The 12,982-nt window shown below is 40.5% G+C and overlaps 1 protein-coding gene across 2 annotated transcripts in view; it reads left to right on the forward strand.

Moving 5' to 3' along the window:
- The window catches only part of MYOZ2 (myozenin 2), a 42,281-nt gene extending 33,342 nt beyond the window's left edge, over positions 1–8,939 (forward strand). For both annotated transcript variants that reach the window (XM_007672950.4, XM_007672956.3), the window contains exons 5-6: positions 362–545; positions 8,527–8,939. In XM_007672950.4, coding sequence (XP_007671140.2) covers positions 362–545; positions 8,527–8,761 — 419 coding nt within the window. In that variant the 3' untranslated portion in view covers positions 8,762–8,939. The remainder of the gene's footprint in view (positions 1–361; positions 546–8,526) is intronic.
- Positions 8,940–12,982: the final 4,043 nt, after the last annotated feature.

Here is a 12,982-nt window from a genome sequence, read left to right on the forward strand (position 1 = left end):
TAACGAGGTACAATTACTTTAGGTGCAATTAACTCCACAAGCTGAAACAGGACAACCGATTTGTGATTCCTCTGTCTGTGATCTGGAGAAGGTCTTGTAGAAGCTTTCTTTAAACTAAAATATTTCTATTTTGTTTTCATTTTTAAGAGAATTCCTTCATGTTTGAAGAAACAGCTACTTCATCTTTTGCAATGATTTCTAATACTTCAAAAGAGTGGATTTCCCAGGGAACCATAAACAGAATGGATATCTCCCAAGTCTATTCTTGCATGAAAAATTGCCAGCACATAACAATTCTAGTTAAAGCTTAGCAACCCTCAGCCATTTCTGTGTTCCTTTCTCCTTGTTTTATTTTCCAAAGGCTATTCTGGACCGCTGAAGGAAATTCCTCCAGAGAGATTCAATACCACATCCGTACCTAAATACTATCAGTCTCCCTGGGAACAGGCCATTAGCGATGATCCAGAACTCTTGGAGGCTTTGTACCCTAAACTTTTTAAGCCTGAAGGCAAGGCAGACCTGCCAGACTACAGGAGCTTCAACAGGTAATTCCGCTTTCCTGGATGAAATGTTGGCTTGCAATGCAAATTCTTTTCATGACACTGGAGAGAATGGAATCCTTAACTGGAAAACACTTCTAAGGCTGAAATGACCTTAAGAGGCAACACAGTACCAAACTTTAGACAAAAAGGTATGAAGAGAGGGAATGATGTACTAAAAAGGGCATGAAAGGAGTTTACCTGGAGCTCTTCTATAAAATAGTGAGGGAAAGATTACAGTAGATATCATTCAGTACCACATTCCCCAGAATTTCACTCATGCACTAGATAATAATAATAATAATTATATTTATTAAATGCTTACTAGGTGCCAGGCACTGTACTAAGCACTGGGGAGATACAAGATAATCGGGTCCCACTTAGGGCTCACAGTCTAAGAAGGAGGGAGAACAGGTTTGAATCGCCATTTTGCAGACAAGGGAACCAAGGCACAAAGAAGGTAAGTGACTTGCCTAAGGTCACACAGCAGGTAAGCGGTGGCGCCGTGATTAGAACCCAGATCCTCTGACTCCCAGGCCTGTACTCTTTCTACTAGGTCATGCTTCTTCAGTCTATTAAGGAAAAGTAGTTACTGACCATCTATTGTGTGCAAAGCACTGTTCCAAGCACTTGGGAGAATACAATTGACTTAGAAGGCATGATCCCTGCTCTTGAAGAGCTGACATTCTAGCAGAGTGCCTTAAACAGACCTTCAAAGCCATTGGCTGAAATGGAAAAACTGGCATAAATGGTGCCATTACTCACCACTGACCTAGACCTAATACCATTCAAGGCAGCTGCTATTTGAAAGCTAATTTGGATGGAGTGTTCAAAAGAGTAATCCCAACTCACATCTAAACAGGCTATGGGCCAAACCCAACGTAACTTTCTGGAAAAGGGACACACCATCCAATGTTCCAGCACACGTAGGCACACAGAAAAAAATAAGTCTTCTAAAGGTACGGCCAAATTGACTTTACATAAGCAGTGCATACAATGGGCATGGATTTCCTCTAATTCTCCCTTTTAATTTCCTTGAGCGTTGATGCACATTTTCATTCTTTCCAAACTTCCCCATGATTTCCATCTACAATAACTCACTCCTTAATAGCTTGTGGAAATAAATAAGGCTCAACCCAGTCTTCCTACTTAAAAAAGTCTTCCCCATATGCAGTCTAGTGGAAACACGAACATACAACACAGTACTAGGAAAATTAGAAGAGAATCTTCTGGGTAGAAGAGTAGCTTCTTGTCAAAGGCGAGAGAACACTTTTTATGCTATTTGTTAAGCACTTATGATGTGATATGTCTAGAGGATGCATGCCCCACACGCCAGCCCCTGTCCCCAGTCTTTTATATCCTTGAAATGGCGGGGATATTCTGTGGAGATCTTTGACTCCTCTAGCTACACTCCAACACTGGCATCTAACAGGTGAGCAAATAAAAGATAGGCCTGGGTAGGGGTGCACATCTGCTTTCCTTTTTCTGTGCCAGGGCAAGGACAGGAGGCATGTGCAACTTTCCAGAGCCACACTGAGAAGCAGCATGGCCTAGTGGATAGGTCACTAGCAGCAGGCTTGGGAGCCAGAAGAACCTGGGTTCTAATCCCAGCTCCACCACTTTTCCGCTGTGTGACTTTAGGCAAGTCACTTCTCTGAGCCTCAGTTACCTCTTTGTAAAGTGGGGATTAAGACTTTGAGCCCTATGTGGGACAGGGACTGTGTCCAACCTGATTACCTTGTATCTACCCCACCACTTAGAATGGTGCTTGACACATAGTAAGTACCAGGTATGCTGGGTAAGAGAGCCAGACCTTTGACCTGGGACAACCACAGACAACTAGAGATTCCCAGCAGACTCGATGGACCCTCTAGAATGCAAGTTCATTATGGGCAGGGAACATGTCTGCTAATTCTGTTGCACTGTACTCTCCCCAGAGCTTAGTACAGTGCTCTGCATATAGTAAGTGCTCAATAAATACACTTAATTGATGGGCTGAATAAAGATTCAGTTTCCATAGCCCAATTTTCATAAATCCAGATCATTCCCAACACTGAACAATTTGAATATATTAGGCTCTTCTCCATATGAATTAGACTTTCATTGCACATAATAATAACAACAATTGTGGTATTTGTTAAGAGCTTCCTATGTGCCAGGCACCGTACTAAGTGCTGAGGTGAATAGAAGTAAATCAGGTTGCGCACAGTCCCTGTCCTATGTGGGGTTCGCAGACTTTAACCCCATTTTACAGATGAGGCAACCAAGGCCCAGAGAAGTTGAGTGACTTGTCCAAGGTCACACAGCAGACAAGTGGCAGAGCAGGGATTAGAAACCTGGACCTTCTGACCCCCAGGCCCATGCTTTACCCACTAGACTATGCTGCTCTAAAGGCCTCTTTAAAAGAAAATCCTCAAAATGTCTGTTAGGTAGGATGATTTATTTTCCCCATTTAGGAGAAGTATGTAATATAGCACAGAGAAGTTGAGAACTATCTCCAAGTCACCCAGCAATCGAGAGGTTCAGTTTACAAATACCACTCATGCAACCAGCCTAGCCCCTCATTAGCCTAATGCAGATTTATGTTTCTACTTTTTTCATTAGTCTAATAACTCATTACCAAATAATCTTCAAGTGGTTATTAAGGATTTAATTCAATAATATGCTTTGTATTTATTTATGCTTCTCTACTCAGCAACATAAAGATCTTTTCAATCACACTAACTTTTCAAGGATGGTTATCCCCAGTCGGTATGAGAAAAACATCTTGATTTTCAAAAGGTCAGATCACTTGTTTCAGTAGTCTGAAACTGCCCTTCAAATCAAAGCAGAAGAAAAATGACTTCAGTTCTCAAGAATAATAAATGTGTGGGAGGTGGAGAAGTATAAAGCTTTTGGCACATGGGCTAACATCCTGAAACTTTCACTGGAATTTCTTGCTCCATTAATTTGGGCTGAAACTTGGAACTACTTTGAAAAACTTTTGCAGTCAATCAAGGAGGGTCCCTCACTTGTATGTGTCTGTAACATTTCTGTTTGTTAAAGGTTTCATCGAGTCAGGCCACCAAACACTCCAAACAAACAAGTAAACAAGAAGCAATCTTCCTGGCAGGGGAAAAAGCAGCCAACTGGGCAATGGTAACTCCCACTGGTTTAAGGAAGGGAAAATGTGTCCACAGCCAAGGGAAATCACTGGCGTCAGTAAGGGAAAAGAGTAGCACTGGTGAAATGGGGGAAGACACTGACTCCAAACCAATGCAAACATGAAATTCAGGGTCAGGTGACAATCCTTCCACTGAATCCCAAAATAATTGTCAGGCTCTGTTCTGGGAATAATAAATCTCCAATATTCAATTCCTTCAAGGGTCTACTGGTTGTTGTTATTACTATTACACTTGTTAAACACTTACTCTGATGTGCCCAGCACTGTCCTGAGCACTGGGGTAGATACAATTTATTATTATTAAGGTATTTGTTAAGCGCGTACTATGTGGCAGGTGCCATTCGAAGCACTGGAGTAGATAGAAGGTAATGGGGTTGGACACAGTCCCTGTCCTACATGGGGATCACAGTCTAAATTCTCATTTTCCAGATGAGGGAACTGGGCCCAGAGAAGTGAAGTGACTTACCCAAAGTCACAGAGCAGATCTGTGGCAGAGTCGGAATTAGAACCCGTTTCCTTCTGACTCCCAAGCTAGTGCTCTATCCACAAAGCCATGCTGAGCCATTTTAAAAATAATAATAATAATAATGTTGGTATTTGTTAAGCGCTTACTATGTGCAGAGCACTGTTCTAAGCGCTGGGGTAAATACAGGGTAATCAGGTTGTCCCACGTGAGGCTCACAGTTAATCCCCATTTTACAGATGAGGGAACTGAGGCACAGAGAAGTGAAGTGACTTGCCCACAGTCACATAGCTGACAAGTGGCAGAGCAGGGAGTCAAACTCATGACCTCTGACTCTGAAGCCCAGGCTCTTTTCCAATCTTGCTCACCCCCTACTATCCAGCTAATTCTCTTAGCTCGTCCGGAGCCAAACTTCTATCTGTGCCTCCCAATTGACTGTCCTGCCTCTGCCCCTCACTTGCACTCTTCCATCAGCCTGGAACTCCCTCCCCTTACTTATCATGCAGACCGCAGCTCTTCACAGTGTTAAAGTGTTTCAAAAAATCCCATCACCTCAGTGTTCCATCCCCGATTAACTTTCAAAACCATGTTATATTAATACATTGGCCCCCTTAGCACTTACATATCTATTAATTCCATTAATTCATTCATTCAATCATATTTATTGAGCGCTTACTGTGTGCAGAGCACTGTACGAAGGTCTTGGGAGAGTACAATATAACAATTGACAGGTACACTCCCTACCCACAACTAGCTTACAGTCTACCCTTCCTTAGCTCTTGTATATATGATTAACCGTAGGTCTTGGGAGAGTAAAATATAACAATAAACCGACATACTCCCTGCCCAAAACGAGTTTACAGCCTACCCTTCTTAAGCTCTTGTGTATATATGGGTATGATTAACCATAAGGGCAATGTATTTGTCCTGATTAAATGAATATGTCTGCCTCCCCCCATAGATTACAATCTAATAAATCTCATGCATCTGTTGTACTCTCTCGAGCACTGTGAACAGTGTATTGCTCTGTGGGAGCTCAGCATCATCAGTCAGCATCAGTAGTATTAATGAGCACTTACTTTGTGCAGAGCACTGTACTAAATAACCCCTTGGGGGAGTACAATACAGTTGTCAGCAGGCACGTTCCTTGCCCAAAATGAGTTTACAGTTTAGAGTCTACAATCCAGCTCAATAAACATATTTACTATTAGTATTTCAACGACAACGACCGACTACCATTACTATTGTGATTCAGAAGCCAAACGCTGTCATCAGCTGAACACCTAAATGTTAATTGTTTGGAGTGGTATTTATGCCAGTGGGAATCAAATCCACAAGAATGGCATATTTCTAGGTTACCATATGGTACACTAAGGCAAAGAGAATTACACAAGCCATCAAGTTTTGAGCTATGAATTTAAAATTTGGGTCTTCTGGCAGCTCAGTAGAGAGAATAAAACAGTCACCATTAGTGTTCAACAACACTACCAGCCCACAAAAGTATTTTATCACCTGCAAAGTTTTCATTGTTCACGGGACATGTGATAACACTGAGCATCAGGGCCTTAAAGAAGCAGAGTAGCAACAAAGTTTTGAATCATATAATGAGCTTTGTCATACATTTGAAATTGAATTTCATTTAGTCCTAGTCTAATTTCTTCCAGGCCAGAGACCCATAAGTCTGTCCTAAATTAATTTGACTGTTCCCAACACCAGCCTGGAGGTGAATAAATATATAGTGATGAGCTGACCTGTTACATCATGCCAAAGATCATTTCTGGGCTTCCTCCGTCATTCTAGTAAGTCATCTCCTCAGCCGTCAATCATTCTGGAGCAATGAACTGTAAAAGATGAGACACAATGTTCTCTGAAATTCAGTGAGTGACCGGAAGAGTGGGTGGGAAATTCTAAGGAAAAAGTCCCATGGAGTTGAACCAGGAGTAAATCTCACCCTTTAGCCTCTTCATTATGCTTTTCAATTACAGGGTTTGTTGTTCTACATTCATTCAACCCAATCATTCATTCATGCATTCAGTGGTATTTTATTAAGCACTTAGTGTATGCAGGTGATAGCCATTAGAGAATATGTCCCATTTGTCAGGACAAATTTAAATAATATCCATGACCCAGGCTTTACCAGACCCTTAACTATCCTTTGCTTTTAAGTTAGGCACCTTTGGAAGCTGCATTAATTCTTTTAAACCACTAGACTTAAACCACCAGTGGTAAAGTTAATATTTCATTCTATTGAAGCTTCAAGAGTTAATGGAACTTTCAGAGGTGCTAAACTTGATTCAAGATTGAATTTAACTTCTAGAATCAGCTTTCTAAGATCTACTATGTCGATTACATTTTGGTGAACGAGAGTGAAGAATCAGAATTTGTTTGCCGTTCCTCATTGCACAACCAGTTGTTCAAGCACTCGTCATATCAGCATTGGGTGTATGACATTCAGAAGTTACTGAATAAATGCCATTACTATTAATACTGCTGCTAAAAAGTGACAGAATTGCTTTGGAAGTGTCTTCAAAGTATGATGGGACTGTGTTTAATAAGTTTGAGATTTCCTGGGACCGAATTTGAAGTAGTTTCCCCTTTCTTCCCAGATTGAAGAGTCCAGATCTTTGCACTCTTATCTTCACACAGACTCGGCTCACTGATCCTATGTTTTGATAATATATCTTACCAATTTTTCAGACATGCAGTGATTTTCAGGTTTCTATATCAATCACTCAGTGAACCAACAGTAGCAGTGTGGCCTAATGGAAACAGCGCAGGCCTGGAGGTCAGAGGGCTTGGGTTCTAATCCTGGTTCCCTTATTTGCCTGCTGTGTGACCTTGAGCAAGACACTTAACTTCTCTGTATCTCATTTTCCTCAACTGTAAAATGGAAATTCAATATTTATTCTCCCTCCTTCTCAGACTGTCAGTCTCATGTGGGGCAGGGACTGTGTCCAACCTAATTAATTCGTATTTACTCCAGTGCTTAACAATTACCAAAATAATACTGATAACACTGAGTCCTTACTCTGCAGAGATGCAGTGAGGCATACAGTGGAATTGAGTGCTTAGGACAGTACAGCAGAGGTAGCACAAGTGAACCCTGCCTAGAAGAATCTTACAAACACTAAAATATATTACAGATGGGGGGAAGCAACAGAGTTAAAAATAAGTATATAAGCACGAAGGGGAGTAGGAGAGAGAGGGTAGGGTAAGTATCCAAGTGTTTGGGGCAGGGGGGATTCTAGTGCATAGGTGTTGGGAGTTCCTAAGTTATCTCCTTTTAATTCCTTGAGTGGGTCACTTACATTAAATTCATTGAATGATCCCACTGATTCCCTAACTGGATTCCTCTTTTAGGGATCCCTCAGTGCTACAACCCCTAGTTTATTAATACAACCATTAGCACCCTTCTCTTGGCCCTGTATTCCTTTCAGCCCCCAAAATGACTCATTTTGGCACACTAGCATATCAGACTGACAAAATGGATCAGGGCTCAGATTGTATATCTACAACCATGACACACTTTGTCATGAGAGAGGAATGATTACTACTGTTGACATCATTAAGGATATTTCACAATTTATGAGCCGTCTCTGAAGTGATTGGTTTAGGTGTATTTGAAAGGTACGTTTATTTCAGATTTTAGGGAAAGACCGAATAAATACACCCAAGTAAATAGCAACAAAGAGTTAATGCCACTTCCAATTAATGTCGTTTCATTAACAACTGAGAACTAGGCACAAATGTCCAGGTAGCTGCCGTATAGCTAAGGATTATGGGTAGAAGGGGTTGAGGAAGGTTGGAGAACTTCAATCTTCCAAATCTTCTTCAAAATGTGAAAGTAGTACTGGCTGTTCAGCTACAACCCAGATGTCAACATGCAGATCATTCAGAAAAGGTGATTCTCAATGGAACAATCTCAGTAAAAATAAGACAGACCTAGAAAAGGGTGCTGACTTTTGCTGCAAGCAAATATCCTGCAAAAAGGGCAGTGCAATCTGAATCTGTGAAAAATGAATCTGATTTACTTATAAAAGGAGTGGGATGCTAGGCTTTGGAACAAACCCCTCCATTTGCCCAAGACATGTAAATGTGAATTTGGTGACAAAGATGTGCAAAATATGAGTAATCCTCAGCACCAGTAAAACACCATCCAACTCCTATTTTACCGTGGATTTTGGCCCTTTAAATGCAAGACTCTGGAGTTTCAGGCCGGAGGACATCAGCAAGTGAATAATATCAATGAGTTGAGAGAGGACAGAAACCTAAACCATAACAGATCTTTCTTTTTTCATTTCCTGAGACACAAATGATCAGTATTCATTTAACCCTTCTGTTTCTCTTCCCTATTTCTGCAGAGTGGCCACCCCATTTGGAGGTTTTGAGAAAGCATCTAAGCTGGTTAAATTCAAAGTTCCTGATTTTGATCTACTCCTGCTAACAGATCCCAGGTTCCTGGCCTTTGCTAACCCTCTTTCTTCCAGGCGTTCCTTTAATAGGACTCCTAAGGGATGGACATCTGAAAATATTCCCATAGTCATAACCACTGGGCCCGTGGAGGAAAAAGCCGCCCCAGAAACGGATGATCTGTAAAAAGAAAGTGGTGCAAACTCCTGAATGGAGCAATCATGATTTTAACATTCTATTTGTCAAGAGATGCTACTTTCACTGTCCTTCTCTAGTTGTTGGAATCTGATTCGTTAACTACCCAAGATGCAGTATTGAATTTCAATGACAGATTTACTAGAAATAAAATAATTTGGAAACCATTCATGGGAAATACTTTGATTTGTTTTTATTCTCTAAACTTTTCCCCTGGATTTGATATACAGTCAACTGTCTCATCTTTGCCATTTTTTTCTTAATGGAATTTTTTAAGTGCTTACTATGTGCCAGGCTACATATAGTATGGGGTAGATACAAGATAATCAGGTTGGACACAGTCCATGTCCCTCACAGGGCTCACAGCCTTAATCCCCATTTTACAGATGAGGCAGCTGAGACCCAGAGAAGTTGAGTGAATTGCCCAATGTCACACAGAAGACACATGGCAAAAATCAAGATTGCAACCCAGGTCCCTTGACTCCCAGACCCATGATCTTTCCACTAGGACAAACTGCTTCTCCAATTCCTCACATCAACTCTATCAAATTTCCTTCAAGTTCTGAGATAGACTAAGGAACATAAATTATCATCTGACTGAGGTGAGGCATATGCTACAAAATATTTTCTGTTTATAAATTTAAAAATACCATGTCTGCCTGTCAGGACTCCAGGTTTAGCTTAGTTACCAAGATGTGGGGTTTTTGCCTCTTACATCCTTCTTCGGGACAGGTCTGATGGCAATCAGTCAAACAGTGGTAATTATTAGGCACATAGTGGGAAAGGCACTTCTAATCAGTGACAAATTTAAGGGCCAAGGAGGGAATCTCCCTAGACCAATGTCACTTTGAGCTTGTAGGAATTTTAACCTTGCAATGCAGAAGGTCCTGCTAGCACAAAAATAGTCATTAAAGATTCCTTCCCAACAGACAGGTCCTGTACAGATCTATCATGCAAAACAAAGCAAAAGGAAACTAACTTTAAAGAGTTGCATATTATAAATTTGTATTATTGTAGGTCATCTAAAACTTTAGGAAAAAGCCCTGCGTATGTCAACCTTGATAACTTCACTGTGGAAACTGGCAAATTTGGCTCTCACTTGAAAATTCCAAGATTTGAATCTTTTCTAAACCCCTCGTTGTGGGCAGGGAATGTTTCTGTTATATTGTTATGTTGTACTCTTCCAGTGTAAGTACGGTGCTCTGCACAATCTAAGCGCTCAATAAATTCTGTTGATTGATTGGCTGATCAAATACATCCTTTTATTAAAATGTGAATTATTACAGGTTGATGTTAACCCAGGAAGAAAAATCCATATTGAAATCATCTGCTCTAACTTGTTAGAATCTGGAACAGGTTATTTCCTTGGGCAGACCTCTTTGTTCTGGAATTTTCTCCCTTTACTGAACTCAGACAATCCGAGTCTGAGATTTCCAAAATATACCAACATTCCTATCAACTCATCCTGACATAAGCAAGAGAAGGAGGCTGAAATGGATGAGTTAAGTCATGATTGTGGCTAATTCTTTAAGTCTGGTGACCTTGCTAATAAGGCATGCCTGAATCAAAATCTCTTCATTTGTAATTCTTCACATTTCTGAAGAGCTCTGTTCTGTTCAAGGAGTGCTACAATCATTACTTAGCTATCCTGCACAACATGCTTTGGATGTATATCAGGGCATTATTTAGTGGTCAAGGAAACTGAGAAAGAGAGAAAGAGTAAAAGACAGGCCTCAGGTCACATTGTGAGTCAGTGTCAAGGACAGAGAGCCACCATGAGAATCTTGGGACAACTGACTTCCTGGGCTGGGCTCAGAGCTCGGGGTTGCCGGCAACGAGGGACTACCTGGCAAGACTGTGGTGTGGCTTTAGAAGTGGAAAAACAAACTGGAAACAAAAAAAAATCATTCAAATGACAGATTAGCTAAATAATTCCAAAGTAGCATGGCCTAGTGGAAAGAGCACAGGACTGGATTCTAATCCTAGCTCTACCATTTGCCTGCTGAATGACCTTGGGCAAGTCCCTTAATTTCTCTGGGCCTATTTCCTAATCTGTACAATGGGGATTAAATCCTGGTTCTCCTTTCCCCTTAATAATAATAATAACTATGTGCCAAACATTGTTCTCAACTCTGGGGGAGGGGTGATTTAAGGTAATCAGGTTGTCCCACATGGAGCTCACAGTCTTAATCCCCATTTTCCAGATGTGGTAACTGAGGCCCAGAGAAGTTAAGTGACTTGCCCAAGGTCACATATCTAATAAGTGGCAGACCCAGGATTAGAACCCATGACCTTTGACTTCCAAGCCCATGTTCTTTCCACTGAGCCACGCTGCTTCTCAGGAGATTGTGAGTCCCAGATAGGACAGGAATTGTGTCTGATCTGATCGTGATGTAGCTAACCCACTTCTTAGCAAAGTACCTGGCACATAGTAAATGCTTAACCAATACCACAATTATCATAATGATGACGAGGAGGGTGCTGATTGGCAAAGAAATAGTTTTGTGTGGGTACCAAGAGAAGACACATACACAGTTCCAAAAAATACAACTAAATGAGAGGATCTGAAAATAACATAGTATGATTTAACCACAAGGCTAACAGATTCAATATAAGGGATATGGATTTCAATTCAGCCATGATGGAAAGGGTGCTTCATAAATAAGATTCCCAGCCTCCTCCCAGTTCCACCATTGAATTCAATGTGAGTTCTGTGAATGGAAGTAAAATAAAGGAAACAGGGGAAATGAATGTCTTGACTACAGGCAATGATTTACTACCAAAGGTTATTAAGCACATCATAAATAAGATAAGAAGACAGAAGAGTGAGGTTTAGTTGGTAAGAACAATGGAAATGCATGGGAGTAGCATTTAAGGTCTTTAAAAAGGAAACTGCCTGAGTGAAATTAGGGGGGGTAAAAAGGGGAGGGAAGAGGAGCCAAAGGACAGATGGCTCTTTCCGGCTCAAGCTAAAGAAGTGCAAAGTACATTGAGGAGAATTTGCAATTAGAAAGTAGAATTGTCTCCAGGAATTTGCTGCATTAACGAAATTAGGTTCTCATATTAGAATCTTTGTGAGAATTTCCTTATTGGCACATAGTTACTCTTTAAATATCCCGATAACATGATTGACTCTGTTTCTATTTAGTTATTAATACTTCTAGCAACTGTGGAAATAAGCCCAGGATATTCTGCCTGTAACTATGTTTTTTTCACTCATTTAAAAAAATTATATTCTAAGAAAATCTAAAGGGTAGATACTATTAAATTAGAAAACACTGCAAAAATAATTTGAGATATTGCAAAAATAATTTGAATCCCATACTGCAGAAAATAAAACATTTTTGGATATTTTGCCACTGAAGTGTGACTCCCTCTTTTATCAGTAATATTCAAGCCCCAGGAAAAATATATCAACCAGTTAACAACATTTACTACAACTCTGAATTAAATGCTGTAGAAAGTTATAAAAGATCTTGATCTCTGAATTCAAGGCATTTACGGTCAAAAACCAAGAGTATACATACCTACAAACATAGGAAATAAACTTGAAATGAATGAACAAATGATAGGAATACAGGTGTGTGTCGATTATGTTTATGCCTGCCTGTGAATACTCATATATACAGCATATAAAAAAGAACACTCATTTCTGTCAGAACACGTGTTTTCATTACACATTTTAGGTAGACGGCATGGCAGATTTGGGAATATTTTTCACACCGCACCTGTCTGGATAGAGCACAACATAATGTCTGAAGAAACGGTTTGTGCATGTGTTTGGAGTCAATTACATGGTGAGTACTATGAAGCGTGATTCCCTTAATGTGAGGCTCTTCTTGAGCACTTACTGTGTGCAGAGCACTAGCATGTGGAACAGAGGACAGAATAACAGAGTTGGTAAACACTATCTTTGTCCACAAGGATCTTACTGTATACAGGGGGAGGGAGATACTAAAATAAATTGTGGATACGTATGTAAGTGCTGTGCGGATGAGGTGAGTAAATGGTACACAAGGGGAAGTAGGTATATACACACACACATAATAATAATTGTGGTATTTAAAAGCTTATTATGTGTTAAGCACTCAGCGTGGCTCAGTGGAAAAAGCCGGGGCTTAGGAGTCAGAGGTCATGGGTTCTAATCCCGGCTCTGCCGCTTGTCAGCTGTGTGACTTTGGGTGAGTCACTTAACTTCTCTGTGCCTCAGTT

This window comes from Ornithorhynchus anatinus, chromosome 12 (assembly GCF_004115215.2).
Source record: "Ornithorhynchus anatinus isolate Pmale09 chromosome 12, mOrnAna1.pri.v4, whole genome shotgun sequence".
In the NCBI taxonomy this organism is placed as follows: domain Eukaryota; kingdom Metazoa; phylum Chordata; class Mammalia; order Monotremata; family Ornithorhynchidae; genus Ornithorhynchus; species Ornithorhynchus anatinus.